At 49.9% G+C, this 14,208-nt stretch overlaps 1 protein-coding gene across 5 annotated transcripts in view; it reads right to left on the reverse strand.

The window, feature by feature from the left end:
• WDTC1 (WD and tetratricopeptide repeats 1) overlaps positions 1-14,208 on the reverse strand; it is a 63,119-nt gene that overhangs the window by 4,100 nt on the left and 44,811 nt on the right. For 3 of the 5 annotated variants that reach the window (XM_070260650.1, XM_023635343.2, XM_023635350.2), the window contains 9 exons: positions 12,882-13,069; positions 10,270-10,452; positions 9,421-9,515; positions 8,901-9,016; positions 7,304-7,379; positions 6,592-6,700; positions 5,642-5,815; positions 2,315-2,550; positions 605-788 (listed from right to left, as the gene is read on the reverse strand). In XM_070260650.1, the coding sequence (XP_070116751.1) occupies positions 605-788; positions 2,315-2,550; positions 5,642-5,815; positions 6,592-6,700; positions 7,304-7,379; positions 8,901-9,016; positions 9,421-9,515; positions 10,270-10,452; positions 12,882-13,069 (1,361 nt within the window). The remainder of the gene's footprint in view (positions 1-604; positions 789-2,314; positions 2,551-5,641; positions 5,816-6,591; positions 6,701-7,303; positions 7,380-8,900; positions 9,017-9,420; positions 9,516-10,269; positions 10,453-12,881; positions 13,070-14,208) is intronic. The other 2 variants (XM_023635354.2, XM_070260651.1) reach the window with 1 other exon arrangement.

The raw sequence follows: 14,208 nt of genomic DNA on the forward strand, positions 1-14,208 counted from the left end.
CCTTCCTGGATCCAGACCCCCAAATCCTACAGTACATGTGCCCTTTACACACTGCTGACATTTAGAGGGGATCTTGATGGAGAGATTCTTGATTCCTGTCCATGTGTCCTACCTCCTCAAAGAAAGTAAAACATCTACAAAGGAGTGTTGTGGGTAATGGTGTCTGAGAAACAGGCTGTGCCCTCAGTACCTGGGGCACAGTTCTGAGCACACAATAAGTGTGCCAACATTGCCAGGCTCTGAGGGCTTTTGCCTCATACCCCCAGCAGAGGGAGGCTCCAAGCATCCAGATAAAGAAACCAAGCTCCAACACATGGAGACAGGGAGGAGGGGATGGTGGATAAAGGAATAGTCCAGGCACTGTGCTGGATGCTTTATGGATTACCTCATCAGTCCTCCTTATGGCCCCAAGAGTGGGGATGGCTGGTTTCATTTTATAGATGAAGAAACTGAGGCACACAGAAGTGAAGCCACTTGTCCAAGGGTATAGAGGCAGAGCTGGGATTGTGAGACTTTTCTAAAAGCATTATGCCCTTCCCGCCCCCCACCCCCAACCTTCTGCTGCCAACTGGGCTGTGCCCTCCTCCTCTTTAGGGCCTCGGACCTGCCAAAGAAATTGGCCTCCTTGATATCCGTGGTGGTGTTGCAGTGGCCACAGTAGCGGAACTGATAGTCGTAGCTTCGCTCTCGCAGCACCATCTCATCCTCTGAGATGGAGTCCTTGCGGCTTGTGCTGCGGAGGCGGACTGGGCCGCCACCGCCACCGCCACCAGCTCCCTTCTTCTCCTCTGGGGGTAGAGATCAAGGAAAGGTGAGTCCTAGCCCTCTCTCCCCTCCCATATCTTTCCCCATTCCTGGCCCTGTTTTCATCTCAAGTACTAGCAACGCAGGGCTAACTGCCTCTACCCCTACCCGGGAAAACTGGAAACAACTGTGGGGAAGAAGCATCTTTGGATGCCACCCTTGAGGATGTTGAAGAGGAGACCTTTGATGCCAGGAGGGCCTTGGCTCAGGTCCTTGAATAATGTCTGGAAGCCCCAAGGTTGTACAGGCCCAAGGTCTGTTTCTGTGGAGTGGAGAGGCAGGGTGGGGAGGGTGAAGCACTACCAAGAGAGCCTCGAGGGGATGACTTTTCCAAATACAGCCATAGCTCTGAAGGCAGTAAGGTCTTCCTTGCTGGAAGACAAGTTATCATGGATTCCAACTGAGGCACTGATGGGTTAAGTGCCTTGGGTAAAATCACACCAGTTTCCTCAGTGCCTTAAAAGTGCCTTGTTCCTGCTTGCTTCAGGGCCTTTGCACATGCTGGTCCCTATACCAGGAACTCTTCACCTCCCACAGCTACGCTTTGTATCTAGTTAAGTCTTCCTCTTCATCCTTGAGATCTCAGCTTAAATGTCTCTTCTTCAAGAACCCCAGACTGCCATCAAGCCTTTGCCCCATACACTTATACCATATCAGGTCCCCATAGCACTCGTCACACTGTTTTTCCTTCCTTGCTTGGTTCTTTCACTAGGCTGTAAACTCTAAGAATACAGAAATCCCAACTGACTTGTTCACAGCTTATTCCCAGGACCCAGCACAGTGCCTGGCACACGGTAGGTACTTAAAAGCTATTCAAACAAATGAATCAATCATATTGTTAGTAAACTGCGAAGGAGAGAGGTGACAGTCCTGTCTACCTCCAGTGAGCTCATCTTTCATGTTTATAGACCACACTAAAATTACCCAGCTTGCTCTCCAAAGTTACCAAGGTGAGCTGGGCAGCGTTTCAAATGCTCTCTGTGCAGGTGAGGCAGCAAGTTCAGAGAGGCTGTGCTTTGCCCAAGGTTACCACATGCAGGAGCTGAGATTGGAACCTGAGGCTCCACACCCTGTTCCCGAGGCACTTCTACCGCCCTGTACTGCTGCCTTTGCTGCAAGCATGCAAAGTGGAACCAGTGCAACCCCAGCTGCTGCCCCTTACTCAGATGCCCAAGGGAGTATCCAAGGCCCTGTCTGAGAGCAGGTGAGAATGCCCTGGGCACCCCATGGCCTGACTGGTCTCAGCTTCTTCCTATCCTGAGTCACAGGCACTGCACCAGGCTATCACTAATCCTCAATAGAAACTCTGAATGAAAGGTGCTATCATTCCCCCTTTTCAGTGAGGAAACTGAGTCTCAAAGAGACCAAGTGACTGTCTCAAGGTCACATGGTTTCTGAATCAGCATCTGAGCCCAGGCCTCTTCAATCCCAGAACCATGTCCTCTCCAGAGTGTCATGCAGCATCTCACATAGAAAGAGTGACAGCAACCCCTCCTCAGTACCCACTTACCACCATCATTTTTGGAGAAGAGGGCAGCCGTGATGTCACGGCCCAAAGCATCACAAGCGCTGCTGTGGGCCTGTTCCGGGAACTTCCCTTTGAAGTCATCCAGGCACTCCAGAGCCTCAGCCACGTACTTGAGCTCAAAGAGGCAGCGGGCCAGGCGGAAGTGTGCCTTCAGGTGACATGGGTTTAGGGAGATGGCCTTGAGGCAGTCCCTCAGGGCATCGTAGTGGTCACCATCCCTGGAAAGGCAGGGAGTGTGGCTTGGAGATAGGATCACACGGCAAGCAAGGAGTTCCTACTGTCTCTTCTGCTTCGTGCGGCCACCCCAGCCCACCTCTGACAGATCTCAAGGGGAGGGTACTTGGGGATGAAGAGAATCCTGGCTCCACTGAGGTCTTGCTCCCCAGGAGACGGAGTATGTTAAGGAGGCAAGCTGGGAACCAAGGCCTTGGGGATTTGTGGAGGTGGGAGGTAGATGTGTGGCAAAACCCAGTATCAGGCTGCCCTCTGCTGGACACAGAATGCAACCGCACACCCGCTCACCCCAGGCACCCGCAGCTCTGCAGCAGAAGGCCTGGCATCTTGCCCGCCTCAGGCTCCCCAAGCCCTCCTTCTCCCTTCCTCCATCCGCCCCTTCAAATCCCCCCCCAACTGGCCTTCAAAGCCATGTCCGAGGCAGGGGGCCCTCAAGGATGGTTCTGTGGTCTGGGGAAGCCAGAAGTGCCAGGCTGGGGATCCAGGGTCTGACCAGCAGGCTGCAAGCCCTCAGCCAGACCCCCCTCTGTCCTGGCTGACTGATCCACAGCAGCTGTGGCCTCTGCCTCCGGGGGCTGGAGGATGGGGCCTGACAGACTGGCAGAGTCAGCTCTCTGGAAGCTGATGGCGATGGGGGGAGTGCACGCCAGGAGCTCCAAATCATCCCCACTCACTTCTCCAACCTCCCAAAGCATAGATAAAGGGAAGTGGGAATTTTCTTGTGGGGGGAGTAGGTGGGGAGGGCTCAAAGGAGAAGCCCCTCCTTTTTCCACCCTGTGCTAGAATATAGGATACACACTCCCTCAGCACCCAAAGACCGGTTCCTAGCTCTCATCTGGAGAGCCAGATGGGTCACAGGGGCCACTTCTCCTTTGGGGGCTGTTTTTTTTCCTGCTGGGCTGAGGTGGGCCTAGGACCCAACTGTGCCAGACAGCACTCCCCAGAGCTGATGGCCCCTCCACCAAGGCACAGCTCACAACCCTCCTGCACAGGGCCAAAGCAGGCCTGACAAGGGAAATGTCCTCCTGACCCTCCTCTCCTACAGCACTCAGAGGGAGCATTCAGCCCTTGGAGCAGCCATGCTCAGACTGGGAACAAGGAGCTCAGCCAGTGTGGGGGCAGGTAGGAGACAGGCTGCTTCCATGGCGCGGCCTGCGTCAGAACAAGTGGCTGTGACGAAGGAGCAGGCACTGTTTGGAAACCCAATTACCGCCTGCAAGGTGCCCCTCAGAGCTCCTAGGGAGAGCCAGACCAAAGACCAGCCAGAAGCCAGAGGGTGACAGCTCCCACTGCATTCAGGAGCAGATGGCAGCCCTAGGGAGACTGGCCTGGGACAGAATGTGACATTCTAGGGGTCACTGGCAGGCATGTGGGGATGGGGAGAGAGCAGGCTGGCCCCAGGGCTCACCCATCTAGACTCACTGCCAGATCAATCTCCCTGAAAGGACAGCCCTCAGCACATCCCTCTCCCGCTCAAAACTCTTCAGTAGCTGCCCATCATCCACTGAATTGAGGCCAAAACGCCACCGCTCTGCATTCCAAGTCCTTCCCAGGCCGGCCCCAGGCTACCTCACAGACTCATCTCCTGCCAGTCCCTTCTAGAACCCTCTGCTCCAGCCAAATGGATTTGTTGTTCTGCAAACAAGCTCTCCAGTCAGCCCCCCACCCCCATGCCTTTGTTCACACCACTTCAACTCCCTGGGAATGTCCTTCCCCTGCAGTCCCCTCCTCCTTTTCATCTCCCTGTCTAAGCCTGCCCACACTTAAAGCCCATTCAGACACCACATTTCCTGATGCTTCCCTGATTCCCCACTAAAGTGACCCAACTTTTCTTGATGCCCATAGCTCTGCACCTGACCATTCAAAGACTTACTGCTTCCTGTCTCTTCAATGATGAACCATGCCCATGCCTTTATCCCCTGTCCAAAGGCTGGGCGCTCTGGAGTACAGGAACTCAGAGAGACAGAAATTTGTCCCTAGTATCTAGCACATAGTAGGAGTTCAGAGAAGTCAACGGCACCTGGGATTGGGAAATCATCAGCCTCTCTTAGCAAGAATGCAAGAGTGAAACAGCTCTCAAGCTAGAGCCTGGATGAGGACCACTGCATTCTACCCAAATGCTGGGACAGAGAGGCGAAACACTTCAGGATGGCCCCAAACTGTCATCTCCTTGGTTTGGCTGCCATCTGAGCCCTTGGCAAACTCCTGATGCCAGAGCTAAGGCCTGTAGGGGTAGCATCTTCCCAAACCCCCATCCACCATCCTGCTGACTTGGGTGGGTTTCTTAAGCTTCTCTCTCTGGCCTGCCTAGTTGCAGCCAGACGATGGCACACCAGCTGGCCTGTCTGTCTGGGCAGAGCCGACGGATGCCAGACGGAGCAGAAATGGCTGTGGGCCCAGCTCTATCCATCTCCAGTCCTGGCCCTGGCTGGGGGATGGGGTCTGCCTGCCTGCTTGCCTGCTGGTGCTGCAGGCAGAAGGACTGGGGGCCCTGATGGCCTCCAAAGATAAAGGGTTCTTCAGGATATGGACCTACTCCTTTATCACCAGCCACTACAACCCAGCACAACCCACAGCTGGCTTCAGATCTCTGGGATCTTATTTGTGCTTGGTCCAACTAGTCTAAGAGCTCAGGAAAGCAAATCTTAAGGTCAAGGGAGCTGCAGAATCATTTCAGACAGACAGCAACTGAATTAACCAAACACCTCACTTCCATCTAGCAAGATTTCACTGCTCCTTCAAAGTCCAACTCAAGGCCCAATTCTCTAACAGTTGGGATTAACCATTCTCTCAATTTTTACTTCACCAGTGGCCACAGCACTTTATAACAAAGCACCAGGTTGAAGCTACTTGTAACATGTCCCACTTAACTGTGAGCTTCCCTGGTGCCTGAGACTTCCTGACTAATGGGTCAGACAGCTGCCCACCACCAGCCGGGAGGGGGAGAGGAGAGGCTAGGGCCTAAGAAGCCCTAAGAGGGAGCAGGATATCACTGCCACCTTTGCTGGATGCCTCAGCAACTTGGCTCCATCAGGCCCACTGCCTTCCTCCCTCGTCCTGGCCAGGCCCACTCACCACTTGCGCTTCATGTAGGCAGCAGCTCGGTTTCCATAGAGCATGGCGTTGTGAGGGGCCCTCTGAACAGCCTTGCTGTAAAGCTGAATGGCCTGGGTCCACTGCTGGCAGGCAAAGGCCTCATTGGCTTGCTGTTTCACACGCTCCAGGTATGGGGGCAGCTCTACCTGGGGGCTAGGGGGAAGCAGAGCCAAGTCAGGCCAGTCAAAGAAGGTCAGGGCAGCTCATCAGCAAGTCTGTAGCCCAGCCTGAGGGCCACCTAAGTTTTCTTGGCCCCTGGGATCTGCACTGTCATCTAGAATTGGGGAGTACGTGTATGCTTGACCTGGGTTACTGTGATAGTAATGGGCACAATTCCAGATACGCTGAGCCAGTGAAAAAACAGAAGGGAAGAAATAAAGCTGTCCTGACAGGTTTAAGGCAATTCTTAATCAAACTCCTGGGCATGACAGTAGCTGACATTACTTGCCTCCATGCTGAACTGAACCTTGTGACCACCCAAGTCCCTCCCATGGATCTCTCTATAGAGAATTCTGTTTCTCTCAAGGACCAGAGGATTTCAGGTCTGTATCTAGAGCCCAGAACAGGGCCTGGCAGAGAAGAGAGGCCATAAGATGCTATGGGATGGGGAAAAATATAATAGAAGAGGCCCATCTGTGTAGAACCCCTTTAGGAGGGAGCTCAGTGCTAAGATGCAGCTAGCCTCTGGGTCTTGACCCCAGCTTCTGGGGACCAGAAAGGGACCAGAGCTTCAGTCTGAGCATGACTGGAGTCCTACCAGGTGGGAGTGACATTGGGATCACTAGCCACACTCCAGAAACCTCTTTGCCCCAGTCTCCCGACTCTGGTGTGTGCATGGATAAGGGTCAGGAGGAAAGTTGACAGGACATGCCCCCCCTCTATAAGATGTAATTGGGGCTAGGAGGGCTGGACAAGTCAGGCTGGCCTACCTGATGTGTCCTCTACTCTCTGGCAGCCGGAAGCCATTGCTGTGAAGGTGTAGGCCATTGGACACACCATTGGACACGCCATTGGTGGACATCTTGCCGTTCTGAACTTCTGGCAGGGAGTGGGGAGAAAGGAACAGCATCAACTCAGGAGGAGGTCCTCATTTCTTCTTGGTAGCTCTCCAGCTTCCATTCCATCACAGGGTCTGATGGTACCATTGTGGGGCCATCCTCCCAGGGTAAGATCCATTCCCAGAAAGCAAGTTCTGACAGATCATAAGGCAAGGGCATAAAGAAAAGCCTTTGCGCCCTCTGCTGGATGGAAAGGGACACAGCTTCAACTTGGCATTACCCTTAGCCCGTGGTGGGGGTAGCAGCAGGGGGAAGAGGAGGTGACTAAAGCAACTGTAGGGCTACAAAGAAGTCAATGAGGAGGGAAGGGCGACTACTTCAGGTCCTCAAGAGCCAAGCTATGGAAAGAATCTGCTTTTTCAGAGGAAAGTGAAAAAGGCTGTGACGTAAACCCCTTTGACAGATCTCTCTGACCTAATATTATCTTCCTTTTCACTGTAGAGACAGTGTTATTTCAGAGAATCTGCTCCTTTTGGAGAATCACAGCCATAGCCCAAGGTAAGGGTAGGTTCTCACCAGAGGTGGCACACACTCAAGCTCCCCAGAAGAGATACCCCAAAGGATACCCTAAAGGAGAACTTACCCCCTGAGGAGTGGCATTTTCTAGGCAAGAGGAAGGTATAGGGCCGCTGCTTGTAAGTCAGGTCAAACAAATAGACCTAGAGTAGAGGGGTCAAGAAAAGAGATGGAGGCTGTGAGGTAAGTGTGGCTGGACCACAAGCAAGGCCTTGGTGGCTCTCAGGAACACAGTGAATGTTGAGCAGGGAATCATCAAGGAAGGACAGGAGGGGTTCTGTGGAGCAAGCCTCAGACAGGAAAATCTTCCCAGTTCCTGGCCCTTAGAGTGGACTGCCTGAAATACTGTCATTAATTAGAATCACTTTTACAAGGTCTCAGAGGTCACAAGACCAAGTGTCTCATTTTACAGATGGGAAAACTAAAGGCTCAGAGAAGGGAAGCAGTTTGCCCAAAGTAACACTGCTAGTTACTTCCCTCAGTAAATATTATCTATTATTACATTTATTGAATTCTTACTTTGTTCCAGAAATTATGCTTAGTGTTTTATATGACTCATTTAATCTAGAAACCACCCCATGAAGAGGTACTATTATCATCACTCCCTTTAAAGAAGAAATATAGGCTCAGAGTTTAAGTAATTTATCCAGGAGCATAAAAGCAGCCAGGACCCCAAACCAGGTCTGTCTGGCTCTGAACCACTCTGCTAGACTGCTTCTCCACTCATCCTTATGCTACCTTAGGCCAGAGATGGCTCAGCAATCGGAAACCAGGGCCCTATGCTGAACTCAGGTGCTCACCTATTGTCCAACCCATTTCTTTTGTACAAAATCACACCTTGCCTTGTAATATCATCAACTGTTTCAATTGCCATGTCTCCCCTGTCAGCCTGAGATGGATCATATTTTGCATTTGTCTCTCTCATGTTTCTTTTTTTTTTTCCTTTTTCTCCCCAAAGCCCCCCGATACATAGTTGTATATTCTTCATTGTGGGTCCTTCTAGTTGTGGCATGTGGCACGCTGCCTCAGCGTGGTTTGATGAGCAGTGCCATGTCCGCACCCAGGATTCGAACCAATGAAACACTGGGCTGCCTGCAGCAGAGCGCGCGAACTTAACCACTCGGCCACGGTGCCAGCCCCTGTCTCTCTCATGTATCTGATAATGCTAGTCCAGAGGAAGTGCTCAGGGAGTGAGAGTAGAATAAATGAATTTATGCAAAGCTTACTAAATATCCTGACTGAGAACATGCAAACAGGATGTTTAGCAACCTGACATTATCAAAAAATACTTCCCAAAACTGGCCCTAAACCACAACCTGACTGCGTCCTCTGAGCCCCAGGATTTCCTCCTAGGAAAATAGTGGATGAGGAAACTAAGTCTCAGAAAAATGAAGAGATTTGTTCAAAGTCACAGTGCACAGCTGGTAACCAGAAGGCCAACATTTGAAGACAGGTCTGTCAATTCAAAAGCTTATGCTCAAGAAAAAGACCAGGCCAGGGCACCTCTCTGTGAATTCCAATGATTCCATGTCACTCCTACATGTCACTGTAAAGTCATGTACAATGAGGTTTCTTATCTCCCTCATGGCAGTGGACGTGAGGTACACAGCCCTGGCTGCTGGATAAAGGGGGAGAGCAGAGTCACCCTGGGCAGCCATACATACCTGTTCCCCTCCCATGTTGACCAGTAGCTCTGTGCCATTGGGGCTGAAGGTCACATAGGTGGCAACCAGCACTCTCAGACGGTTGTTGTAGTCAGGCAGCTTCACTGGCAGGTGACCTGCAGGGAACAGCCCAGTCACTAGTGTGAGGCTCCCAGTCCCCCGCAAAAGGGACAGAAAGTTCTGTGAAGTCAGTCATATAATCATGATAGCAATCATTTTCACCATAAAAGCAGCTGTAAGTGCTGAGCCCTTACTATATGTGCTAGGCCAACTGCTTTATATGCTTTATCTCATTTAGTCATTACATCCTCATTTTACAGAAAATAAATTAAAACTTATTGAGGGTAATTTGCCAAAGGTCACATGATGGCTGGTCAATGGCAGTCAGGATTAAAGCCCAGGTCTGTCTGACTCTAAAATCCTTGCTCTTGGCCACCATGCAACACTGCCTCCCTGAACTGCCCCAGAGAGAGTCAGCACCCAGCCAAGAGTTTGGGGCCAGAGCCTGGTTGAGCCCTACCTGCTACGTAATACTGGGCTGCACCATCCGGAAGGGGCTTCTGCCGGTCACAAAAGGTGTGCACACCTGCTGAAGGGCTCTGCTTCATGCTCTTTCTGGTGGGAAGGCAAACCATATAGGTTAAAACACCTGGCACTAGCCCTGGCTAGACCAGACCACACTCCCTAGAGGAAAACCTAAGTTTGTGTCCCTGAGAGACACAGGAGGTATCTTTCTTCCTTACCTCAGCAACCTCAAAGGTCCACCAACTAGACAGCTGTGGACACATACATTATAATGCTTTACAAGTAGGTCTTGCCAACTGTCTTAGTCCTTATGACCACACTATTATCTCCATTTTACAGATGAAGAAGCTAAGGCTCAAGGCCTACTTCAAGTCATACAGTGTGTGAGGAGCAACAGTGGTCACTCAAACCCACGAATGAAAGTACAGCAGGCCACATGTTCCTGCACCTGTCCCAGAAGTCCACTGAAAACCCAGGCTGGAGGAGCTGCTCAAGTCTGGGACTTCTGTGGAGGTTTTGAGTATATTCTACTTTTGTTTTAAAAAAAGAATAAAATAAAATTACATGTACAAAAAAGAAATTACAGGTACGAGATTATAACTCTGTACAAACATTTATAGTAAAAGAACAAGCAGAAAATACTATACAAAGTAATTTTTTCAGGTGATGGATTACAGGTAATTTCCTTATTATACTTTTCATATTTTCCAAAACAAGCATAGACAAAAATTTTTAAAAATCAAATATTTAACAAACCCACCTTAAAAAGAAGAGGGCATGGCAATGAGGGAAAGGGGCAGCAGGTTCCCAGGGCCTTGCCCGCAGGAGGCTGAGTTATTCATACCTGTGGTTATGGATCATGCGAATGTCATAGAGCCTCACGAAGGGCCCGCTGGCTCCTACCGCCAGACAGTTGTTGTCCTGGGGGTTGACGGTGAGGCACTTGGCCTCCACCAGCTGGCCGCAGTACTCTGTCAGGTCAATCAGCACCTCTGAGTGTTTGCTGTTCTCCCGAAGGTCATACTGGCTGTGAGAGAGGACAGAGTCAGGGGACTGGGGGCTGGGTGGTTGTGTAGAAGACAGGGGAGAAGCCAAGGCCTTGTTAGGTAAGGGGATTGGGAGGGGCTTTGGACCTGTTTGTAAATAACGAGAACATCAAAAACCACTCTTATTTCTTGAGTGCCAACTGTGTGCCAGACCTGTAGTTGGCTTTTCACACATTCTGTTTTATTCTAATACAAATCCTTACAGTAAATACTACTGTACCCTTTTTTTTTTTTACAGATGTCAGTATTATTGCTAAGTACTATTACTACTGATTACTAACACTTAGTGAGAAATTGCTTTGTGTCCACTATTGTCCCTAAGTGTTATACATGTATTATCTAATTAACTCTTCCCACCATCCCTAGGTACCATTAGAACACTGAGGTTCAAAGAAGTTAAATAACCTGCCTGGGATGACACCGCAGTAAGCGCAGGGGGGGACAGCTTCCTAAGACTGCATTTTAACCACTCTGCTCTGCTTCTTAATTCTAATCTAGTTTCTTGCAGGAAAAAGGAGAAGTACGAAGATAACAGAAAAGAGAATCTGGAGGTCATCTAAGAGCTACCCACAAACACCAAGAGCCAAGCCAAGGCTGAATCCCATCCAGGTGGTGAAGGTGATGCCAAAACGCCCACCCGCAGAACTGAGCCTGGCGTTGCAGTCTCGGGACTGTTCTGTAGCCGGCACACAGGCACATTCAGACTGGGAGGGATATCACCCATGTGCTCACCCACCTCCTGCCTAGAAATCTTCAGCAATCTCTTCACTGTCGCCTTATCTTTCTAAGCCATCCTCACCAGACTGCTCTTCCTAAAATATTGTTTTTGCTCTATCTCTCCTGCTCAAAAAATTGCAGAGATTCCTCAATACTTTTAGCGTAAGTGTACTTTTAGTTTACTTTCACCAAACTCTTCAGTCTGGTTTTCAAAACCTGGCTTCACATACCTCTCCAACCTTGTTCCTCAGCTTTCTAAACACGGGTCAACTACAACTACAGAACTCTTCATCCTATCCGTGCCTTTTTTACCCCTAACTTCACAAACTCTGCTCCAGCTGGGGAGTCTACTCTGCTTTTCCTTGCCCATCCAAATCCTGTCTATTCTGGAAGCCCAGCTGATATTCACCCTCTGCTAGGACACCTTCATGACTGTGCCTGCACCTAAGCACTTAGGCTCCTTCCCCATGCCCTAGACACTCAGCCTCTACCTGCTGCCCTGGCACAGTCTGGTCAGTCAAGGTCAACAAGAACAATGCAGAGTTGGACTCACCACTGACCAAGTGCTTTCTATCTTCTAAGTATTATGCTAAGGTTAATTTTAATGCTCAGGCCAACAAGGGAGATACTATGATAATTTCCACTTTACACATGAGGAAACTGAGGTTCAGGGGTGAAGTGACTTGCTCCAGTCAAACACTGAATGACAGAGGTAGGACTTGATGCCAGGTCTGTCTGACTTCAGTGCCCTGCTTCTAACTGCTGTGTTATAGTGCATACACGACTAGATACCACTCCTCCTTTCTAACAGGGAAAAGAGCACAAAGTCCTACAGGATCTTAAGGGAGACAATTAAACTAGGTTGAGGAAATAAGAAAAAAGTTCTAAGGTCACATCTGAAGAAAGGAGTTAAAGAAGGGCAAGGAGACAATTTTAGGGGGAAGGGAAGGTGTGACAGGGCACTGGAAAAGGGGACAGTCCACTTTATCATTTCTGGCTGGCTCTCCCCCTCAGGCATATGCCTGCTAACCCAATGTTCAAGAGAAATGTATCAAGAGCCTCTACGTGCCAGGCACTGTGCAGGTTCTAGGGACACACCCAAGGACAAGACAGACAGGGAACTGCTCTGAGAGAGCTTACTACTCAGCGAAGGATACAGACAAAAAAGTGAACCAACAAGTAAATAAAATAAAAGAACGGCAGATAGTGATTAGAGTTATAGAGGATACAATTAGGGCACTGAGACAAAGAATAATGGAGGGGGGGGGTGTACTTTAGACAAGACAGAGAAGGTGCTTCTGAAGAGGTGACTCTTAAGCTGATCTCCTTAGGGTGGGAAAGATTCATACACAGAAAGAGCTGGGGACAGAAAATCCCAGGTAGAGGGAACAGCAGTGTGAAAGCCCAGAGGAGGCAGACTCTGGACATCTGAGGTGGTGAGAGAAGGCTGGTGGGCCTGGATGTTGGGCAGGAGAGGGTAAAGGTGGGGAAGGAGAGAGTAGGGTAAGCAAACGTTCCCAGCTGAGTATTGTCTACAGACAACTTCCCTGGGCAGACAAACATGGCTGGAACTCAGCTGGTGGGAAGGAGCCAGGCCTGTGGAAGGAAGCAGTATGGGCAGACACGATGGGGAAGCGAACGTGCAGTGGAAGCAGGGAAGGCACAGGCCCCATTTGATGCCCCAGGCCTTTACCGGATAAGCCCATCCTCAGCGGCACTCCAGAATGTGTTGGGCCACATGGGCGCCGTGGCAATGCGTTTCACCCGGTTTGTGTGGTCTCCAAACATGTGGATCGTCTCCTTTACTGTCAGGTCGTGGACATGCACCTTGGAGTCAGCTGCCCCCGTGATCAAGATGCGGTCCCCAGCGTGAGGCAGGAACTGCTCAGGAGACATTGAAGAAGAGATTGCCAGGCAGTAGAGGTAGGGTTGGCCATGGAAGGAGACTAGCCTGGATGTTAGCACCCTCTTACCCTCTCCATATCAGATAAGAAAATGAGCCCATCAAAGGCAACCCACCAAGAAAACTTTGGATCTCAAGCATCAGCTCATAAGGTCAAAATCGGGACATGCACCTTTACTTTGCTAGAATGATCCTGACCTATGTCAAATCAGACTACCTAAGGAGCCCTTTTCTTCTGATTCTTCCCCAGGTAGGAGCTGAGTGGATGATAATCATAGCTGTAAGCATCTACCATGTGCTAGACATCAGGGCAGGTACTTTATCGTATTAAATAACCCCACTAAAAAACCCCAAATAATAAACTCTAAAACCCAGATAATAAACTCTAAATAACCCCATTAAAAACTGAGGTTTGGCACTAACATTTACCAGGACTGTGTTCAAACTCAAGTCTGTATAATGCTCACATGCCATACTGCCTCATGATGACTATTTAATAACCAGGTGATTAAGTAATAAATTAGTCTTAAAATGAAAAGGACTTTCAGTGTTTTAAAGGAGGAGGTGTTTTTAATTGGTTCAAATATTTCTGGACAACAATCTGGCAACAGATAACAAAGTAAAAACTATTTCTATATTTTGACCTCAAACTTCCTCTTCTGAGAAATAATTCTTAAAGAAAAAAGGGACTTGTGCAGAAATGCTCGGAGCAGCACTCCTTATAATAGCAAATACCGGGAATGCCTCAAATGTCAGACTGGGGAAGGGCTGAGCAGAGAGATGATACATCTCCATGTGGCCATTATAAAGAATGAGAGCCCCAGCATTCTGGTGAAGATGAGAACAACATACTCCAGAAGACATATGGTAAAAACAAAAGAGCCACAAACTTGGGGCCGCCCGGTGGCGCAGCGGTTAAGTTCGCACGCTCTGCTTCAGCAGCCTGGGGTTTGCCGGTTTGGATCCTGGGTGTGAGCATGGCACCACTTGGCAAGCCATGCTGTGGTAGGCGTCCCACATATAAAGTGGAGGAAGATGGGAATGGATGTTAGCTCAGGGCCAGTCTTCCTCAGCAAAAAGAGGAGGATTGGCAGCAGATGTTAGCTCAGGGCTAATC

Source organism: Equus caballus, chromosome 2 (genome assembly GCF_041296265.1).
Source record: "Equus caballus isolate H_3958 breed thoroughbred chromosome 2, TB-T2T, whole genome shotgun sequence".
NCBI classification, from domain to species: Eukaryota; Metazoa; Chordata; class Mammalia; order Perissodactyla; family Equidae; genus Equus; species Equus caballus.